This window comes from Anarhichas minor, unplaced genomic scaffold (assembly GCF_050575085.1).
Source record: "Anarhichas minor isolate MPS153535 unplaced genomic scaffold, ASM5057508v1 ptg000012l, whole genome shotgun sequence".
Lineage (NCBI taxonomy): Eukaryota > Metazoa > Chordata > Actinopteri > Perciformes > Anarhichadidae > Anarhichas > Anarhichas minor.
Genome location: NW_027466458.1, coordinates 1192691 through 1210575, shown reverse-complemented (window position 1 = coordinate 1210575; position 17885 = coordinate 1192691). Strand labels below are relative to the sequence as shown.

Sequence of the window (17885 nt, the reverse complement as noted above, 5' to 3'; positions counted from 1 at the left end):
GGTCCAGGAGGGAGGACAGGGCCCGGTGGACATCACATCACACATCACAGCCTTCAGACTGCAGACAGCTCAGAGACTGCTGTACAGCTTCGACCTGCCATGGACTGATACTGCCTGTGTGCTGCTGAGGAGGGCTGGACGCTTAGGTTGTGACAAACATCTGTTCCTACTTCAGCCCCAGTCAGTGGTTCTAACTGGTCCAACACCGTTCTACCAGTTCGTCTTACAGGCGTGGCAGGTCTTCACATTCCCTCAGAGAGCTGTGACGACACCACTGATCAACATCTGGTCCAGCAGGCTGCTGCTCAGGCTGGTGGAGGAGCTCTGTGCCTCCCTGCCAGAGGGAAGAGACCGTATACTATCTGACCAATGGGATGATGAAGGAGTGAGGGTGTCGAGGTGGACCGAGTTGTTTGGCAGGGGATCCTCCCCAAGGGGCTGTTGGTGCATGGTCCCGGTATAAACCCCATGTGGACTAACGGACACAGACTGAGAAAGAACACTGAACTCTGTGAACATTTGGAGTCTGAAAGACATTCTGGTTTCAGTCACAGACAATGCTCTGGTTCTGAACTTATTCCTGTTTTATTTAGTATTTAAATTTTGTTTTTTTGTTCTTTGCATGAATTAATTTTGTTGTGGCTTTTTGATGAACTGTAAACGGAACTCTCTCGCTCTCGCTCTCTCTCTCTCTGAGCCTACAGTTGTAATGAACAGGATGTGAACAAGCAATGACTTCCTGTGTAGTCGGTGACGAATATAATTTAGAAAACCCTGGGCGTTAACATTATACATTTGAAAAGCATTGATAAATATGTTTGAAGACACGCCCAAGGTAACCAGTTGTTTCAGTTCACCCTGAACCAAAATGTTCCCTGGACTGTCACGGGGCATGGTGAGGACTCAAACGCAGACAGTCAGGTGCAGTGAAAAAAGGTTTTAATGATAACCAAAAACAAACAGGGAATCCAGGGACAAGACAAAAGACGAGGGGGGAAATCCGGCAGGAAAAGACAGAACAGGCAGACTGGAAAACCGGGAACAGGACGAGCAAAACGGGCGGGTAGGTCGGAAAACAAACAATGATCTGGCAGTGGGTGTGTGTGTGGCAGGGGTTTAAATAGTGAAGGAGGCAGAGTGAGCAGGTGAGAGTAAAGAACTGAGTGTGACTGGCAGGTGAATGAACTGATTAGGTGAGTGAGGAGCTACAGAAAGAAACAAATACACAGAACACACAGGGCAAAGCCTGATCGTGACATGGACACTAAGGAGGTATGACTGACACTTCCTTAAGAGCAAGTGGCGGATCGCGTTTGGACTTTTTGCTATTTTGCGCGACAGAGTTCGAATCCATGTGGTTGCGATATTTCCATAAATATATTTTCTTCAATGTATTTCTTCATACGTGGCTGTGATGTAGTCTCACTTATACAATCGCAATCCCCGCCATGAATATGAGATGTGGTTTATAGATCTCCAGCAATATTGTGAATGTTTGACGAATTTGGCGACAGAGGCAGAAAACTGCTGCGCACGGAAGGGAAACCAGTAGGTTTGAAAACCAGGGACGTAACACCGGCCCCTCCCTTCCTGTTCGTCTTTAGTTTCACTTCTGGAGCTCATAGTGACAGCTTCTTCTTCTCTGCATCTAAAGGTTAGTAAGCGACTCTTTTCACTGAGGGACTCTTGGAGGACTCTTTGGTCCTTCAGGTCCAGCAGAAACTAGTTCAAGTGGACTTCAGAGGAGGACCAGTGAAGAAGAACAGAGCAACACGTCACAAAGTCTTCAGTCCGCATGTCGCTGGCCCAATCCCAATGTCCCCCCTAAAGCCTCAAACCCTGAACCCGCAGGGACTTACTGATATCACCTGGTAAGTGGTTGAGTGTGAGAGACTGTGAGGGCTTGAAATGGTGTAAATAGGAATTTAGGAAGGAAATGACTCTTCTGTTCCTTAATCACAACTCACGCGATCCTTTACTTTGAAATCCGTATCGGAAGTACTCCTTGGAGGGCTGTGCGGTAGCTTTAGAGGGGACGATCACGTCATACTGTACATATGAAACTTCATTTAGATTTAGAGGATCTATTGTTCTAATGTTTATTATTATTGTTCTAATTTGTATTATTATTTTGAGGAGGAGGAGCTATTCTATGTTTATTATCATTAATATTATCAGGATTATTATTATGATGATGATTATCATCATGATTATTATTATTATTATTAATGATTATTAATTATGATAATTATTATCTTAATTATGATAATTATTATAATTATCATAATTCTTATGATTATCATAATTAGTATTACCATTATTCTTTTTATTGTTATTATAATTATGATGATTATTATTTTTACTATGATTATTATTATTTTTATTATGATTATTATTATGAACATACTCTAACTCCTATAGATTTAACCTGATGTACTTCAGATCCTCTTGAGACCTTTAAAAAAGTGATATGAAGATCATAAAGTTATGAATTATGAACTCTGAAGGTGTTTCTGAGGCTAAAGATGCTTCAAACGGAACCAAACTGGTCTGTTCTCACATTTAAAGTCCTCAATGTTTTTATCTGATGTGGTTTTAATGCTTCAGAGGGAAGTCGGCTCTATAGCGCCCCCTACGGAACTTAGACCATGCAGCCCACGCAGTACGTTTTACATAGATCTGTAAAATTTGGTAAGCACATGTATCACATGTAGACTTAAAAATAAGTATCTTGGGGTACATCCCAAGTCTCTTAATTGCATCCCCGTTTCCCTCACTTGCGTCCTTTCCTTGCTTCTTAGTCCCTCCCACCAGGGATGCAAGGAAACCATGCGAGGAGAGAGGAAACGAGGAAATATGTTTTAAGATACATGAGATGTCCTTTCCTCTGAAGCGTCACGTGAAGCTACGTCTGTTTCTGATGACGGAGGATCAGCTGTCAGTCGGTTTTAACAGCTGGAGAGACTTTTGAGAAGTTTGTGTCTGTTCACATGATCACTGTACTTAATAATAGTAACTAATAATACTAATAACTAATAAAGAGACACAGTAATCACCATTGTAGAGATGTTTTCTCTCTGTAGCCTGTTACCTCTTTAACAAACTGTTCTGTTTATGAGTGCAGGACCGATTTCTACCGGCAGAATGCGTTCGTCTTTTTTATGACTTATTTGTGTCTGTATGTTTTGAAATTGTGATTGTGACGTCATTATTAAATAACCCAGAATATGATTATAGTTTCTCTTGAATCAAACTAGACACTCAGGAATGATCAGCCTCACATGACTGAATGAAATGATGATAAATTATCTAAAAAGTATTTAGTCTCTCCAGCTCTCTCTGACTTTATTTGTATCCATAATAAAAAGTATTGAGGGAAATATCAGATCATGAAAAGACAAATCTTTCTAATAAATGAAGAAAGTTGTTTGTGGTCCTTTTGTTGTTCAGACTACAATGAACATATATTTAAACCAGACGGTGAACCAGAAAACTAATCAAATATAAAGCTTGAGTTTAATCTGTGATCTGTCTTCACTGTTTGCATGTTGACAAAAATCTCATCAGTCCGATCGGCTGCAGCGTCCAATCACATAACTGATGAACAAAGAGGGGGCGTGTCCGCCGTTTAGGGATGTCCCACTATCAAATCGTCAAGTGTTTGAGGGCTCTCTCGCAGACATTTTGAGCCTTTTATGAACCCTTTCCGTAAGTCAGCATGGTATGCTGATTTAGCCTAAGGGAATTACCCACAAATCATTGCAATGTGACGTTAAACACGGGGTAACCAGTGGACGCATGGAGACGTAAAAAAAAGGTAAACAAAGAGGACGGATCACGTGTGTTCAGCCTGTCATAATACATTTACTCAGAAACATTAAAGGTTAAAGATGCAACAAAAAATAAACATGAAATCAGAAGATATTTATTTATTTATTCATCAAATATTTGATTTTGTCATTGAAGCTGTTTTGACAAAAACGAGTAAATAGATTATATGAAATCACCTCTCATCTTGTGAGGAAAGAGCCTGGAAGACGTTCAAATCAGGGAGTACAAAGTATAAAATAAATACCTACAATTATACATCATATTTTTTGTCATTTTCATGGTAACGTGATATGTTGCAGCAAAGTGCTGTCCCGTTCCTATTTACACCATTTCAAGCCCTCACAGTCAACCACTTACCAGGTGATGTCAATTAAGTCCTTGAGGTTTCAGGGCTTAGGGTTTAGGGGTGACATTGGGATTTGGCCTATGAGACTTGGGATGTACCCTTAGAGCCATCCTTTAAACCCAACCGGAAGTCGGCCATTTTGAATTTTGTATACATCTCTTGTGTTTTTTTTTGTTGCTATTTCCAAGCGCTGAACTTTAGTGAACTCCTCCTAGAGAATGAATCACATCAACTTAATATTTAGTGAGAACAATCTACAGATCTTAGTGATTAAAAGTTATCAAAAGCTAAAAGGTTTCATGAACGGTGAGGACATGGTGTGGCGGCCATTTTACATGGTTCACCATCATCCATCAATCTGCTGTAACTCGACTGTACTTTGTCAAAACTGTCCCAAACTTGCCATGCTTGATGAGAGTCATGGCTTGAGGACTTCTGCAGGCCAATATCAACTCATAGTCACAGCGCCACCTATTGGCAACCGTTGTTATATGAGGGTTTCAGAAGTACAGAGGTCCAAACACTGAGCGGACCCTCTGAAGAACATGTGGTTTCCTTTAAAGATTTCGATTTTAAAGTGTTTGGAGAGCAGAAATTAGCTCACAATAGTTTTAAAGTCATGTCAGTAAGCATCAGTATAAATGACCTGTAAAGCAATAAATGGTGAGATTCAGGTTACATGTCATAATAAATGATGCACACTACATTCTGACAACACATAACTAAACAGCTGCAGATGAAAGCTCACAGTGTTTCATTGAAGGGTTCAACTAACAGCAAGTTGAGCCGACTTTCCTCTCTCAGCCTCTGGATTCACTGCCGGTCCTTTTCTCTGGACTCCTCACTCATCTCCTCTGCAAACGTGTTCTACTAGATTACTGTCAGACCTCCAGAAGACACACAGAGTTTAGAGAGCTGCTTTTACTTTGACAGTCTGTTATGTTACAAACACTGAAGCGCATTCACAGCTTACGTTTGTTCTTGTTTGTAGCTGCTTCATGCTCTGACTGGATGTAGTAGACTTGGAAACAGAGGAACATTTCAAACGTTGAAGAGCTTTTCAAAGTCAGTCAAATAGAGGTGAAAAGTGACGTCATCCCCAAAGAAAGGCCAATAAAAAGCCACATGAAGTGTCTTCCTCTATCTTCAAACAAGCCAAAAGACTAAAGAGCATTGTGAATGTCATTTCTTAGATATGACTCTGCAGCTCAAAGTGACATCAACATGGAAACTGTCCCATGAGTGTATTTAGTATTGAGGTGAATGAGCTGTGTGTGTTTGTCATGATGAAGAGAAATAATGTTGTGTTTGTGTGAAGGTGTGGACTCTGCTATGAATCAGTGTGAGGACAAAGAGGAGGGAGTCCCTCCCTCTAAAACCAGCCAGACCAAAGCTCAGAGGTGAGATGACTATCTCTAACTGTCCATGACTCAAAGTCTTTCATTCACTGACTCTGTTTCTACACATGTGACCAGGATCCATCAGGGACCACACTGTCCTGGACCTGAACCTAAACATGAACATGAACCTGGACCTGGACCTGATCCTGGACATGAACCTGAACCTGAACCTGAACCCAGCTGTGTGTCCATGAAGAGTGACCAGTCTAAAGGTCTTCCTTTATACTTCAAAGATGGACGCCACTCTATTGATCAAAGGTGAGGATTTCAAACTGATGATGAAAACAAAGTGATGATGATGATGATAATAATAATAACTTTATTTAAATAGCACCTTTCCAGAACAAAGTTACAAACTGCTTCACAATAAAACATGAAAGCAAATAAGAAACACAATCAAACCGGTAAAATAAGATTTAAAATAAATAAACAAAATAAAAAGCGTCAGATGTAAAAATAAGCCAAGCGGTAAAAGTGAGTCTTCAGAAGAGATTTAAAGAGGATACTGAATTTTGCGGCCTTAGATTACCAGGAAGAGAGTTCCACAGCTGAAGGGCCTGGACAGCAAAGGCCCGTTAGTAAGGTGTGGTGTAAAAACTATATAATAGTACAGAGTGAGTGCTATAATACTGGAACAATGAAATGTGAGAAAAGAAAGTTTGTCTTTGGAGTATTTATTCTCTGTGCCGAGAAGGTTCAATTGAGCGCCTGTGTGCAGTCTGAGGGATGAAGAGCCCTGTGTGCAGGGTTTGTACATCTTATAAAGGACCAGTGCACAAGGGTGGGGGGGTAGGATGAGTCCTCACTAAGACATCTGTTTCTGTTCCTAACCTAAACATTCTGTGGTTAACTGTCTGCACCCCCATTCAGTTACTTCCGCTTATGGAATGTTTCTCCTGCTCATACCAGATTAAAGTGCATCGCAGTAGTCGAGTCTGGAGGAGATAAAAGCATGAATGACTCTCTCCAGGTCTGCAAGTCAAAGGAATGACCTGATTCTGCTTCACTGTCTCAATTGAGTAGATAGATAGATAGATAGATAGATAGATAGACTTTATTTCAGACTCAGGGTCCAGAGAGACAAATACATAAAATGACATACACAAACAATAAAAGTACATAGGCCTAGCAATGCCTTACAAAGAGACAGCTGTACCAATGTCGCCACAGCTGGGACTGGTAGCATGTGCTACTAAACCTTATGTTGGTTAAAACAACTATGATCTAATTTTCAGAGTCATTAAGTCGACAAATGAATTTATACATGAGATTTCTTAACACAGTTTGGAAAGTATTGACTCCTGCAGCCACAAACATTTCACTGGCACTACTCCTTGACTTGAAGGTAAGCTAGTGTTGCAGTACAGGTGTAACAGTGTACCAAGTACCAACGGATAAACTGGTGTTCAACAAGTAATATCTCCAACACGTAACTTTTATTACGCTTTAAACAAGATTAAAAAAAATGTGTCAATTGGCTTTGAAGGTGTTCATTCACACTGGGAGCTGCCCAGTACAACCAGTCTGACACTGAGACGCTCCACTGGAGCAGCTGGAGGTTCTGGGTGCCTTGCTCCAAGGCACTTCAGCAGTGTACAGTGAGGGAGGGAGAGCTACATGAAGGGCTTGGTGAGAGCTGTTGGGACTAAACCAAACTGAGTGGTGAAGAAAACAGTGAGCTGAAAGACTGAGCTGTTGATTCTCAGTGGGATCAGCAGGACTAGTAAACCTTTACCACTACAGGGACTCATCTGATCCACATCCAGATATCACTTCATGGACCTTTATCTTGTGTTTGTCTCTGCGTGGACAGACACAATGTGAGCTCATTCTTCATGATTTCTCCACAGAGAGGACCAGGAGAGCTCAGAGGTTCCCAGAGGTCAGTCTGCCCAGCAGCATCAAACACACCTGGACTCCATATTTATGGTCTGTACATGTACAACTACTTTTACGTCTATTCTGTTCACAATCATCTCCGTGCTGCACTTTGTAGATCAGTGGATTGTCAGTCTGTCCAACATGGATCTGATGTTTGGTTCCATGGTTTTAGTTTGCGTCATTCATAGAATATTCTGTTCCAGCTGCTGGAGGAGAACATCGTCACTTTTGTGAAAAAGGAGCTGAAGAAGATCCAGAAGGTTGTGAGTTCAGATTACCCAGAATGCTTAGAGAGTCAGACGGAGGATGAGGAGGTGCTGAACGGTGAGGATGAAGAGCAGAGGAGGAGCAGCAGAGAGGCGTTTGTGAAGATCACATTGCACTTCCTGAGGAGAATGAAGCAGGAGGAGCTGGCTGACTGTCTGCAGAGCAGTAAGAGGATTTCTCTAAAGATTTAACATGCTGGATAAATGGGACGTTTACTAATGTCTCAAGAGATGGACCAAACTATATTCAGATATGTTGACATATTTTTCTAATAATTTATTCATTGATGTTCTTTGTTTTTATTCAGGAAGTCATTCAGGACTTCCTGCTGCAGTTTGCCAGTGTGAACTCAAATCTAACCTGAAGAAGAAGTTCCAGTGTGTGTTTGAGGGGATCGCTAAAGCAGGAAACCCAACCCTTCTGAATCAGATCTACACAGAGCTCTACATCACAGAGGGAGGGACTGCAGAGGTCAATGATGAACATGAGGTGAGACACATTGAAACAGCATCCAGGAAACCACACAGACCAGAAACAGCCATCAGACAAGAAGACCTCTTTAAAGCCTCACCTGGAAGAGAGGAACCAATCAGAACAGTGATGACAAAGGGAGTGGCTGGCATTGGGAAAACAGTCTTAACACAGAAGTTCACTCTGGACTGGGCTGAAGACAAAGACCACCAGGACATACAGTTCACATTTCCATTCACTTTCAGAGAGCTGAATGTGCTGAAAGAGAAAAAGTACAGCTTGGTGGAACTTGTTCATCACTTCTTCAGTGAAACCAAAGAAGCAGGAATCTGCAGGTTTGAAGAGTTCCTGGTTCTGTTCATCTTTGACGGTCTGGATGAGTGTCGACTTCCTCTGGACTTCCACAACAATGAGGTCCTGACTGATGTTACAGAGTCCACCTCAGTGGATGTGCTGCTGACAAACCTCATCAGGGGGAAACTGCTTCCCTCTGCTCGCCTCTGGATAACCACACGACCTGCAGCAGCCAATCAGATACCTCCTGAGTGTGTTGGCATGGTGACAGAGGTCAGAGGGTTCACTGACCCACAGAAGGAGGAGTACTTCAGGAAGATATTCAGAGATAAGAGGCAGGCCAGCAGGATCATTTCCCACATGACCTACAAGACCTCACGAAGCCTCCACATCATGTGCTACATCCCAGTCTTCTGCTGGATCACTGCTACAGTTCTGGAGGATGTGTTGAAGACCAGAGAGGGAGGAGAGCTGCCCAAGACCCTGACTGAGATGTACATCCACTTCCTGGTGGTTCAGTGCAAACGGAAGAAGGTCAAGTATGATGGAGGAGCTGAGACAGATCCACACTGGAGTCCAGAGAGCAGGGAGCTGACTGAGTCTCTGGGAAAACTGGCTTTTGATCAGCTACAGAAAGGCAACCTGATCTTCTATGAATCCGACCTAACAGAGTGTGGCATCGATATCAGAGCAGCCTCAGTGTACTCAGGAGTGTTCACTCAGATCTTTAGAGAGGAGAGAGGACTGTACCAGGACAAGGTGTTCTGCTTCGTCCATCTGAGTGTTCAGGAGTTTCTGGCTGCTCTTCATGTCCATCTGACCTTCATCAACTCTGGTGTCAATCTGCTGTCAGAAGAACAAACAGCCTCCCGGTTGTCTAAGGTCTTTAGAGACAAACCTGAACTAGCACATCTCTACCAGAGTGCTGTGGACAAGGCCTTACAGAGTCCAAATGGACACCTGGACTTGTTCCTCCGCTTCCTCCTGGGTCTTTCTCTGGAGACCAATCAGAAACTCCTACGAGGTCTGCTGACACAGACAGAAAGTAGCTCACAGACCAATCAGGAAACAGTCCAGTACATCAAGGAGAAGATCAGTGACAATGTGTCTCCAGAGAAAAGCATCAATCTGTTCCACTGTCTGAATGAACTGAATGATGGTTCTCTAGTGGAGGAGATCCAACAGTCCCTGAGTTCAGGACGTCTCTCCACAGATGAACTGTTTCCTGCTCAGTGGTCAGCTCTGGTCTTCATCTTACTGTCATCAGAAAAAGATCTGGACGTGTTTGACCTGAAGAAATACTCTGCTTCAGAGGAGGCTCTTCTGAGGCTGCTGCCAGTAATCAAAGCCTCCAACAAAGCTCTGTAAGTACAGAGAGAGTTAGATTCATATGTCATAACTTAAATATGCTGCTATCTTTTCTACTTATTGTTTATTTTTTCTTCATCATTGTCTCTTCAGACTGAGTGACTGTAACCTCTCAGAGAGAAGCTGCGAAGCTCTGTCCTCAGTTCTCAGCTCCCAGTCCTCTAGTCTGAGAGAGCTGGACCTGAGTAACAACCACCTGCAGGATTCAGGAGTGACGCTACTGTCTGCTGGACTGGAGAGTCCACATTGTACACTGGAAACTCTCAGGTGACCCTGTGAATTACTTTTCTTGGACTAAGTACTAAGTTTAATGTTTACACACAAACAGATTGGTGATGACAGTAATAAACATAAACCTTCCAGCCCTCACAGTTCCCTCAGATTATGTGACATGTGTGTTGTTTTGTGTGTTTGCAGCCTGTCAGGCTGTCTGATCACAGAGCAAGGCTGTGCTTCTCTGGTCTCAGCTCTGAGCGCCAACCCCTCCCATCTGAGAGAGCTGGACTTGAGCTACAATCATCCAGGAGACTCAGGAGTGAAGCTGCTGTCTGCTGGACTGGATGATCCACACTGGAGACTGGAAACTCTCAGGTATGAAGAGGCCTGCTGCAGCCACAGACAATCAGTCTGATAGAGGAGGTAGAGCTGGAGACTTTTTCTCTGTCACACTCTCAGCCTGGTTAATATGACCCTGACACACCAAGCTGACCTCAAACTACCAGAGACTCATCAAACTGTTTGTATCCCACATCAGACCATCAATACAGACAGAAGTAGTCAGGGAACAGTAGCCAGGATGAGCCACAACAGGGAGGGAAGGTGATGAAACTGTTGTTTTTCTGGAGCGTTGTCTTGTTTCAACATTAGAAAATAGGACAGTGGTGTATCCTGACACGTTGACGGGCATCATGGTGAATTGACATGAGTCAACGTCACGCTGCAGGTTTGTGGGCTCATATCAAACAATAGTTGGATGTTTTGATGCTCGTGTGTGTTGCCCTTTAGTCCAGACATTATTGTGAAATGACAAACAGACTAAGAAACAATCTGTTAAACCGTCTTGATCATCACAATAGATGCGTTTTAAAGGAGTTTAGCTTTACCTGGTTTTGGTTTGTTTTGCACTGAGAGCCAGTTCCTTGGCTGATAAGAGTCGACTTGTTGAAACTACAGGTGACAGTCGGCCACAGACGCTCAGTGAAGAACCAACAGCTGATTGTGGACATGGTGTGTCAGAGCCCAAAGAGGTTTATTTAGGACTGGACCAAAGTTCTAGGGGGACACAGGCAGTGCTCTGTGGCTGCAGACGGACGTGAACTGTAATATTTTCACCCCCAGATTACACATAATAGAAACCAGTGTTGACTGTTGCTAGGAGACGGGATGTGAACAGCTTTGTACATCCAACCATCCCCCCCGACCTCCTCCATCAGAGGGTTTGTGGCGCTATAGTGATATCAGGCTACTTTCTCTTCAGTCACATGAGGCTGTTCATTCCTGATTGTCGGGTTTGATGAGTTTTATCATTTAAGAGAAACAATAATCATATTCTGGGTTATTTAATATCGACGTCACAATCTGAATTTCAAAACTTGCAGATGCAAATAATTCATAAATAAGACGATCGCATTCAACCGGTAGAAATGGATCCTGTGCTTATAAACAGAACACAGGACACAGTTTGTTAACAGACTACAGAGAGAAACACCTCTACAGTGGTGATTACTGTGTGTCTTTATTAGTTATTAGTATTATTAGTTACTACTATTAAGTACAGTGATCATGTGAACAGACACAAACTTATCAAAAGTCTCTCCAGCTGTTAAAGCCGACTGACAGCTGATCCTCCGTCATCAGAAACAGACGTCGCTTCACGTGACGCAACTGAGGAAAGGACGTCTCATGTCTCTTAAAACATATTTCCTCGTTCCTCTCTCCTCGCATGGTTTCCTCCATGCATCCCTGGTGGGAGGGACTAAGACGCAAGGAAAGGACCCAAGTGAGGGAAACGGGGATGCAATTAAGAGACTTGGGATGTACCCTAAGAGACTTGGGATGTACCCCAAGTCTCGTTTGAGAGGAGAACTTTGGCGGAGATTCTGCAGGCCAAATAGCTGATCCCAGATCAGCCTGAACTCACAATCAGACAGCAAACTAGCGGGAAAGGGAAGCAGTACATGCAAAGCTTCTCTACTAGCTGTACACCAGACAGGTTTGGCTAGATGCAGTCATGCTAATAATTTATTTAGCTTTTTAAAACAACGGGGACAGATCCAGCACAGACAGTTACGGGAGTGAGGGATGAGGAAGTAAGGAAACATGAGAACACCAGGACACACATGGAGAACTCTGTCAAGCTACATATTAGGCAAAGTGAACATCTTTTCTTGTACATAGTTGTCCTCAGTCTCATCTGCTTAACTTGGTCATGGAGGCATCGACATTTAATTGAGATGGTAAATTAACAGTGTCGGTGAAAACTCATCATAGCTTACTTTAACATCAGTATTCCTTATTACACATGTTTAATTCTCCTGATCTTTACCTCCTATAACAAGGTCCATAGGGGCATCTCAATAAATAAACGTGTTCTATTATATTATATTATATTTTATATATATAGATATATACTGTATATATCTATATATATCTAATATATGTATGTGTGTTTTATATTATACTTAATATTATTATATGATATATATATTATACTGAATTCCCTGTGAGGGTGACAACAATAAGATGTCCTGACGTGTTTATCAAAGTGTTATTTACTGCTTTTTTTCGTGTTGGAATAAATGTTAAATATTTAACTGCAAAGTAGTAATGCGTGTTTGATACCTTAATTTTTTTTGCATTAAATCATACTGGGATGTTTGCTGAAATTGATTGGATGGCCCTCCCAAGAACATTTTCCACCAGCCGCCACTGTACAAAACATTCAAACATAGCCTTAAGGAATAGCTTGTTGCCAATCAGGTGTGCAAGCATTGATGTACTGTCTGTCCTGCCTGCTTGTTTCGCCTACATGTGCATTTGTCTTGTTCAGTGTTGCTATTTTCCATTTTGATGTGTATGTTATGTGCCTCAGTGTTATATATGTGCTTGCACTGTAGGTGGGTTTGTTCTGCCTGACGCATGCTGCAGCCTGTTATGTCTGCTCTGCTCTAGTGTCTTATGTACACTTTTCTTTTGCTTATATGTGTATTGGTTTTGTCTGTACGTTAGTCTGTTTATCTATGAATTTTAATTCCATTTTAATTTGAAATTTTGTAATTTTTAGGCTGCCTTCAAACATCTGGTCGGGGACAGCAGATGAAAACTAGCCTCTCTGGCTAACTCTGGCTCACTTACAGTTTGACTGTTGATTGGTGTGCATTGTCCCTGCAAAATAAACAAATAAATAAATAACATAATGAGCTGTCGTCATGGGCCAATCAGAAGAAGCTCCAGTGAAGTAAAAGAATATGAGCCGATTAATAATAAGTTCTCCATGTGAACATGAATAACAAAGCTCTGTGTATGAGAGCGATGTAATGTCCATGTTTCCATGCTGCTCTGACCCCCCTCCTCCTTTCAGGGTGGAGCCTGCTGGAGTCCGATGGTTCAGACCAGGTCTGAGGAAGTGTAAGTGTGCTTTGAATTTGATTCATGAAAACAAAGCATCTTCAAACTGTGACATCACTCATTCACATCTCTGATGTCATCATCAAACAGATGATAGATTAATAACTGCAGCTGTATTGTGTCTTGTTCTCTCCATCAGATTGCTGTGAACTCACACTCGACACAAACACAGTTCACAGAGAACTCAAACTGTCTGACAACAACAGGAAGGTGACACTTGTGAAGGAGGATCAGTCATATCCTGATCATCCAGACAGGTTTGTCTACTGGAAGCAGCTGCTGTGTAGAACTGGTCTGACTGGTCGCTGTTACTGGGAGGTCGAGTGGAGAGGAGGAGTTAATATATCAGTGAGTTACAAAGGAATCAGAAGGAGAGGAAGCAGTAGAGACTGTATGTTTGGATGGAATGATCAGTCCTGGAGTCTGGAGTGCTCTGATGGTGGTTACTCTGTCACTCACAACAAGAAAGGAACACACTTCACCTCCTCCACCTCCACCACCTCCTCCTCCTCCTCCTCCTCCCCCTCTGGTAGAGTAGCAGTGTATGTGGACTGTCCTGCTGGCTCTCTGTCCTTCTACAGAGTCTCCTCTGACACACTGATCCACCTCCACACCTTCAACACCACATTCACTGAACCTCTGTATCCTGGGTTCAGGTTCTGGACCTGGTGTGTTTCCTCAGTGTCTCTGTGTTCTCTGGAGGAGTGAGAGTCTCCTCCTGCTAGAGAAACCTTCTCTCTGCTGACCAGATAGTTCAGTCTGTACAGGATCACACACAGCTGATGTTAGTTAGTACCACCCTGATCTCTCAGTGAAAAACCTCTGAATGTCAAACAAGAGTCTTTCTGGATCAAATTCAGCATCTGTGGAAAAAGAATCACTACTTGTAAAGAGTTGTGATTCTAAATTCATCATCTTTGATCATCGTGTAACAAATGAACAAACTTTGATAAGTGACGTTGAAATAAAAAGAAATCAAAGTTTTGGATGATTCTAGATAATAAAGCACATAAACATCATGTCAAAGCAAAAATCATCATGTATGCTTTTATAATCACGAATGGTTAAAATGAGAAAATGAGATAGTCTTGGTTTAACATACTTTGCTCTGATCTTTGTCAGAGTCAGCTTAGGAAACAGGATGTAAGGTCAGATGCTGTAACCATGCTAACTGTTTAGGAGACATCCTGACTGATGTTCCACCAGGAAGACCAGACAGGAACCTTAGAAATAAGTGTTAACTTAAAGAAGTCTGTCATGAACTGTAAGACTACGTAAACAGCTTCATCCAATGATGTACTAATGTTTAGTTGTGGACCATATATGGACCAGGAGGTTAAATAGTGAACAGCAGCTTTGGTAAGTTAACTGCAGTACCTTAACTGCCATAAATATTATTTATGTCATTATTTAATATGCTTCTTTATATTATATATTATTATTTGTACAACTTGTTTTTATGAATATGGATTTTCGTTTGGTTCTATATGTGATAGGAACTATTGTTACGTCCTATGTTGCGCTGGGGACAAATTTAGCCGGTGCACAGCAACAAGAAGACGCGCAAAGCGGCAGCGGTCTATATACTTCGCAGTGTTAAAGTTAAAGTGTTAAAGTTAAGTTTAAGTTTTTAAGTGATCTACTTTGAAGATTCATGTGTTTTCAAGTGGACCCATTTTCCCTCTCGGTGTTGACAGATGAATAAATCCGTCAGTAACAAGAACTATGGAGTCATGTATTTCCTGGAGGGAGTGATAAGAGCTTTTATGTGTTAATTTGTCTATAGCTAAATCCCAATGTCCCCCCTTACGGACTCACGGACTTTGAGGCGCGCTCCCGCGAAGTCCGTGAGGGTTTAGGGATGTCCCACTGTCAAATCGTCAAGTGTTTGAGGGCTCTCTCGCAGACATTTTGAGCCCTTTATGAACCCTTTCCGTAAGTCAGCATGGTATGCTGACTTAGCCTAAGGGAATTACCCACAAATCATTGCAATGTGACGTTAAACACGGGGTAACCAGTGGACGCATGGAGACGTAAAAAAAAAGGTAAACAAAGAGGACGGCTAACGTGTGTTCAGCCTGTCATAATACATTTACTCAGAAACATTAAGGGTTAAAGATGGAACATGGAACAAAAAATAAACATGAAATCAGAAGATATTTATTTATTTATTCATCAAATATTTGATTTTGTCATTGAAGCTGTTTTGACAAAAACGAGTAAATAGATTATATGAAGTTACCTCTCATCTTGTGAGGAAAGGGCCTGGAATACTTTCAAATCAGGGAGTACAAAGTACAACATAAATACCCACAATTATACATCATATTTTTTGTCGTTTTCATGGTAATGTGATATGTTGCAGCAAAGTGCTGTCCCATTCCTATTTCCACCATTTCAAGCCCTCACAGTCTCTCACACTCAACCACTTACCAGGTGATGTCAATTAAGTCCTTGAGGGTTCAGGGTTTGAGGGTTTAGGGGGGACATTGGGATTTGGCCATTCATGTTGTTTTCATGATATGGGTAATATTGTTCCCTCTGATATGAATAATATTTGAATGGCCCGTGCTCTTGAGTGTGTGGCGGAATGCGTGTTTTAGCTGAATTGATTTTGACTATGTGCATTGTTCGTTAATGCCGCAGCATCCGGCCATGCGGGTATTCATGTAGCTAAATCGTTAGGATTTCGGAATTAATTGTCTTTTTGAAAGTCTTTTACGGCTAATGCCCTAGGCGTTCTCAATAGGATGTAACCCTAACACCCAGTATGTAATAGTTATGTACATCGTCTATACTTTACTATTGCCTGTGAACATTCTCACGCAACATTCTCACGCCGGCGCGAGCACTACTCCAAGTCTCGTTTGAGAGGAGAACTTTGGCGGAGATCCTGCAGGCCAAAGAGCTGATCCCAGATCAGCCTGACCTCACAATCAGACAGCAGACTAGCGGGAAAGGGAAGCAGTACATGCGAAGCTTCTCTATTAGCTGTACCAGACAGGTTTGGCTAGCTGGATGCAGTCATGCTAATGCCTTAAAACAACAGGGACAGATCCAGCATGGACAGTTACGGGTAAGTGGGTAAGACAGAAAAAGGGTCTTCTTTTACCATCTCTGAGGGGGTAAGACCCCTAAATCTCTGTTTTTCTGCTGCTTTTTATCCTGGTCTGATGCTGGTAACCTCCCTTATTTCATGTGTCACTCACACATGAGTCCTCCTCCTTTTTGAGCTGACACGGAATGTAACTGGTTTGATCCTGTTAGAACCAGAAGCACTGTATAAGGCTCAAGTGACTATGTTACACAAAGTGTCTTACTCGAAACAGTTTATATGTTAAATCACATCTATCATAAAATAAAACAAGTTATATTATGATGGTTATAAAAAGTGTAAACAAGCTATAGGTTGTGATGGTTATACTTAGAACTCAAAAAGGTTACAGGTTATAATAGCTATACTTTTATGCTTTCATACTTTTCTACGATCTTTCAACAATAAGTAAAAATCCTACATTCATTATCCTACTTAAGTGAAAGTAATTAAGTATTACCAGGAACACTTCATTGTTGTAGCTGTTGAGATGGTTACCTTATATACGACAGTTAGATAGTTTAGTACAGTGGTTGCCAACATAAGGGTCGGGCCCCCTCCAATGGGTCACAAGATAAATCTGAGGGTCCAGAGATGATTAATGGGAGAAGACGAAAAAAAACACATTTTTTAAATATTGTATACTTTTACCTCTTTGGTCCATGAACAGTTGAAGTTGAGAGAGGAAATATCTTGATGGACTGAAAACTTAAAGACATCTGAAACAAGGTGCCCCAACAAGATCCTGCTTTTATTAGTCTCAAACTAAAGAGGCCGGGAACCACTATTTTAATTTATATTGTTGGGTGTGACCTCAAAATGTACAGTACTTGAGTAAATGTACATATTCACGCAGTCAGTCGACCATGTGGAAAGTGTCTCGTGGTTGTTCGTGCGCTTTGGCACAGTCGTGCGCCCTCGATATTGACATATTGATAATCCATCTCATGTCGTTTGCATAAGGTTTACTGATATGTCGGCACAACAGTTTCATGGACACTGGCTGGGTTTCGTGCCCAGATACGAAAATTCACAACTCTGTTAATACTGTTGATAATGTTTATGATACTTTGAGATAAGGAGCATGTTTGTCACTCTGAACTGTACACTCTCAACTTTTTTTTATTAAACTGTTAATTCCCAACATGCTCTACTCAGGTAAATCTTCAGATAATACTGATAGGAGAGCAATAAATAGTCTCTTATCATATCCAAGGTACAGGGTTAAATATAAGGTTGGCTTATGAGGGAACATTTAAATGATGACTCAAGTGGTTTCTGAGAAAAAGGTTATAGTCAATCTTTC

The 17885-nt window shown here is 41.8% G+C and overlaps 1 protein-coding gene and 1 long non-coding RNA gene across 2 annotated transcripts; one reads left to right on the top strand and one right to left on the bottom strand.

Moving 5' to 3' along the window:
• The first annotated feature begins 410 nt into the window (after positions 1-410).
• LOC142948227 (NACHT, LRR and PYD domains-containing protein 3-like) lies at positions 411-15208 on the top strand. Its single transcript, XM_076090109.1, has 10 exons — positions 411-1654; positions 5496-5577; positions 5653-5835; positions 7428-7506; positions 7662-7890; positions 8033-9854; positions 9952-10125; positions 10276-10449; positions 13439-13485; positions 13625-15208. The coding sequence occupies exons 1-10, from the start codon at positions 1492-1494 to the stop codon at positions 14191-14193; spliced, it is 3522 nt and encodes a 1173-aa protein (XP_075946224.1). The 5' UTR covers positions 411-1491; the 3' UTR covers positions 14194-15208.
• LOC142948230 (uncharacterized) lies at positions 6614-15539 on the bottom strand. Its single transcript, XR_012953470.1, has 2 exons — positions 15304-15539; positions 6614-14348 (listed from the first exon to the last, which is right to left on the bottom strand). It is a non-coding gene; the product is annotated as an uncharacterized LOC142948230 (long non-coding RNA).
• Positions 15540-17885: the final 2346 nt, after the last annotated feature.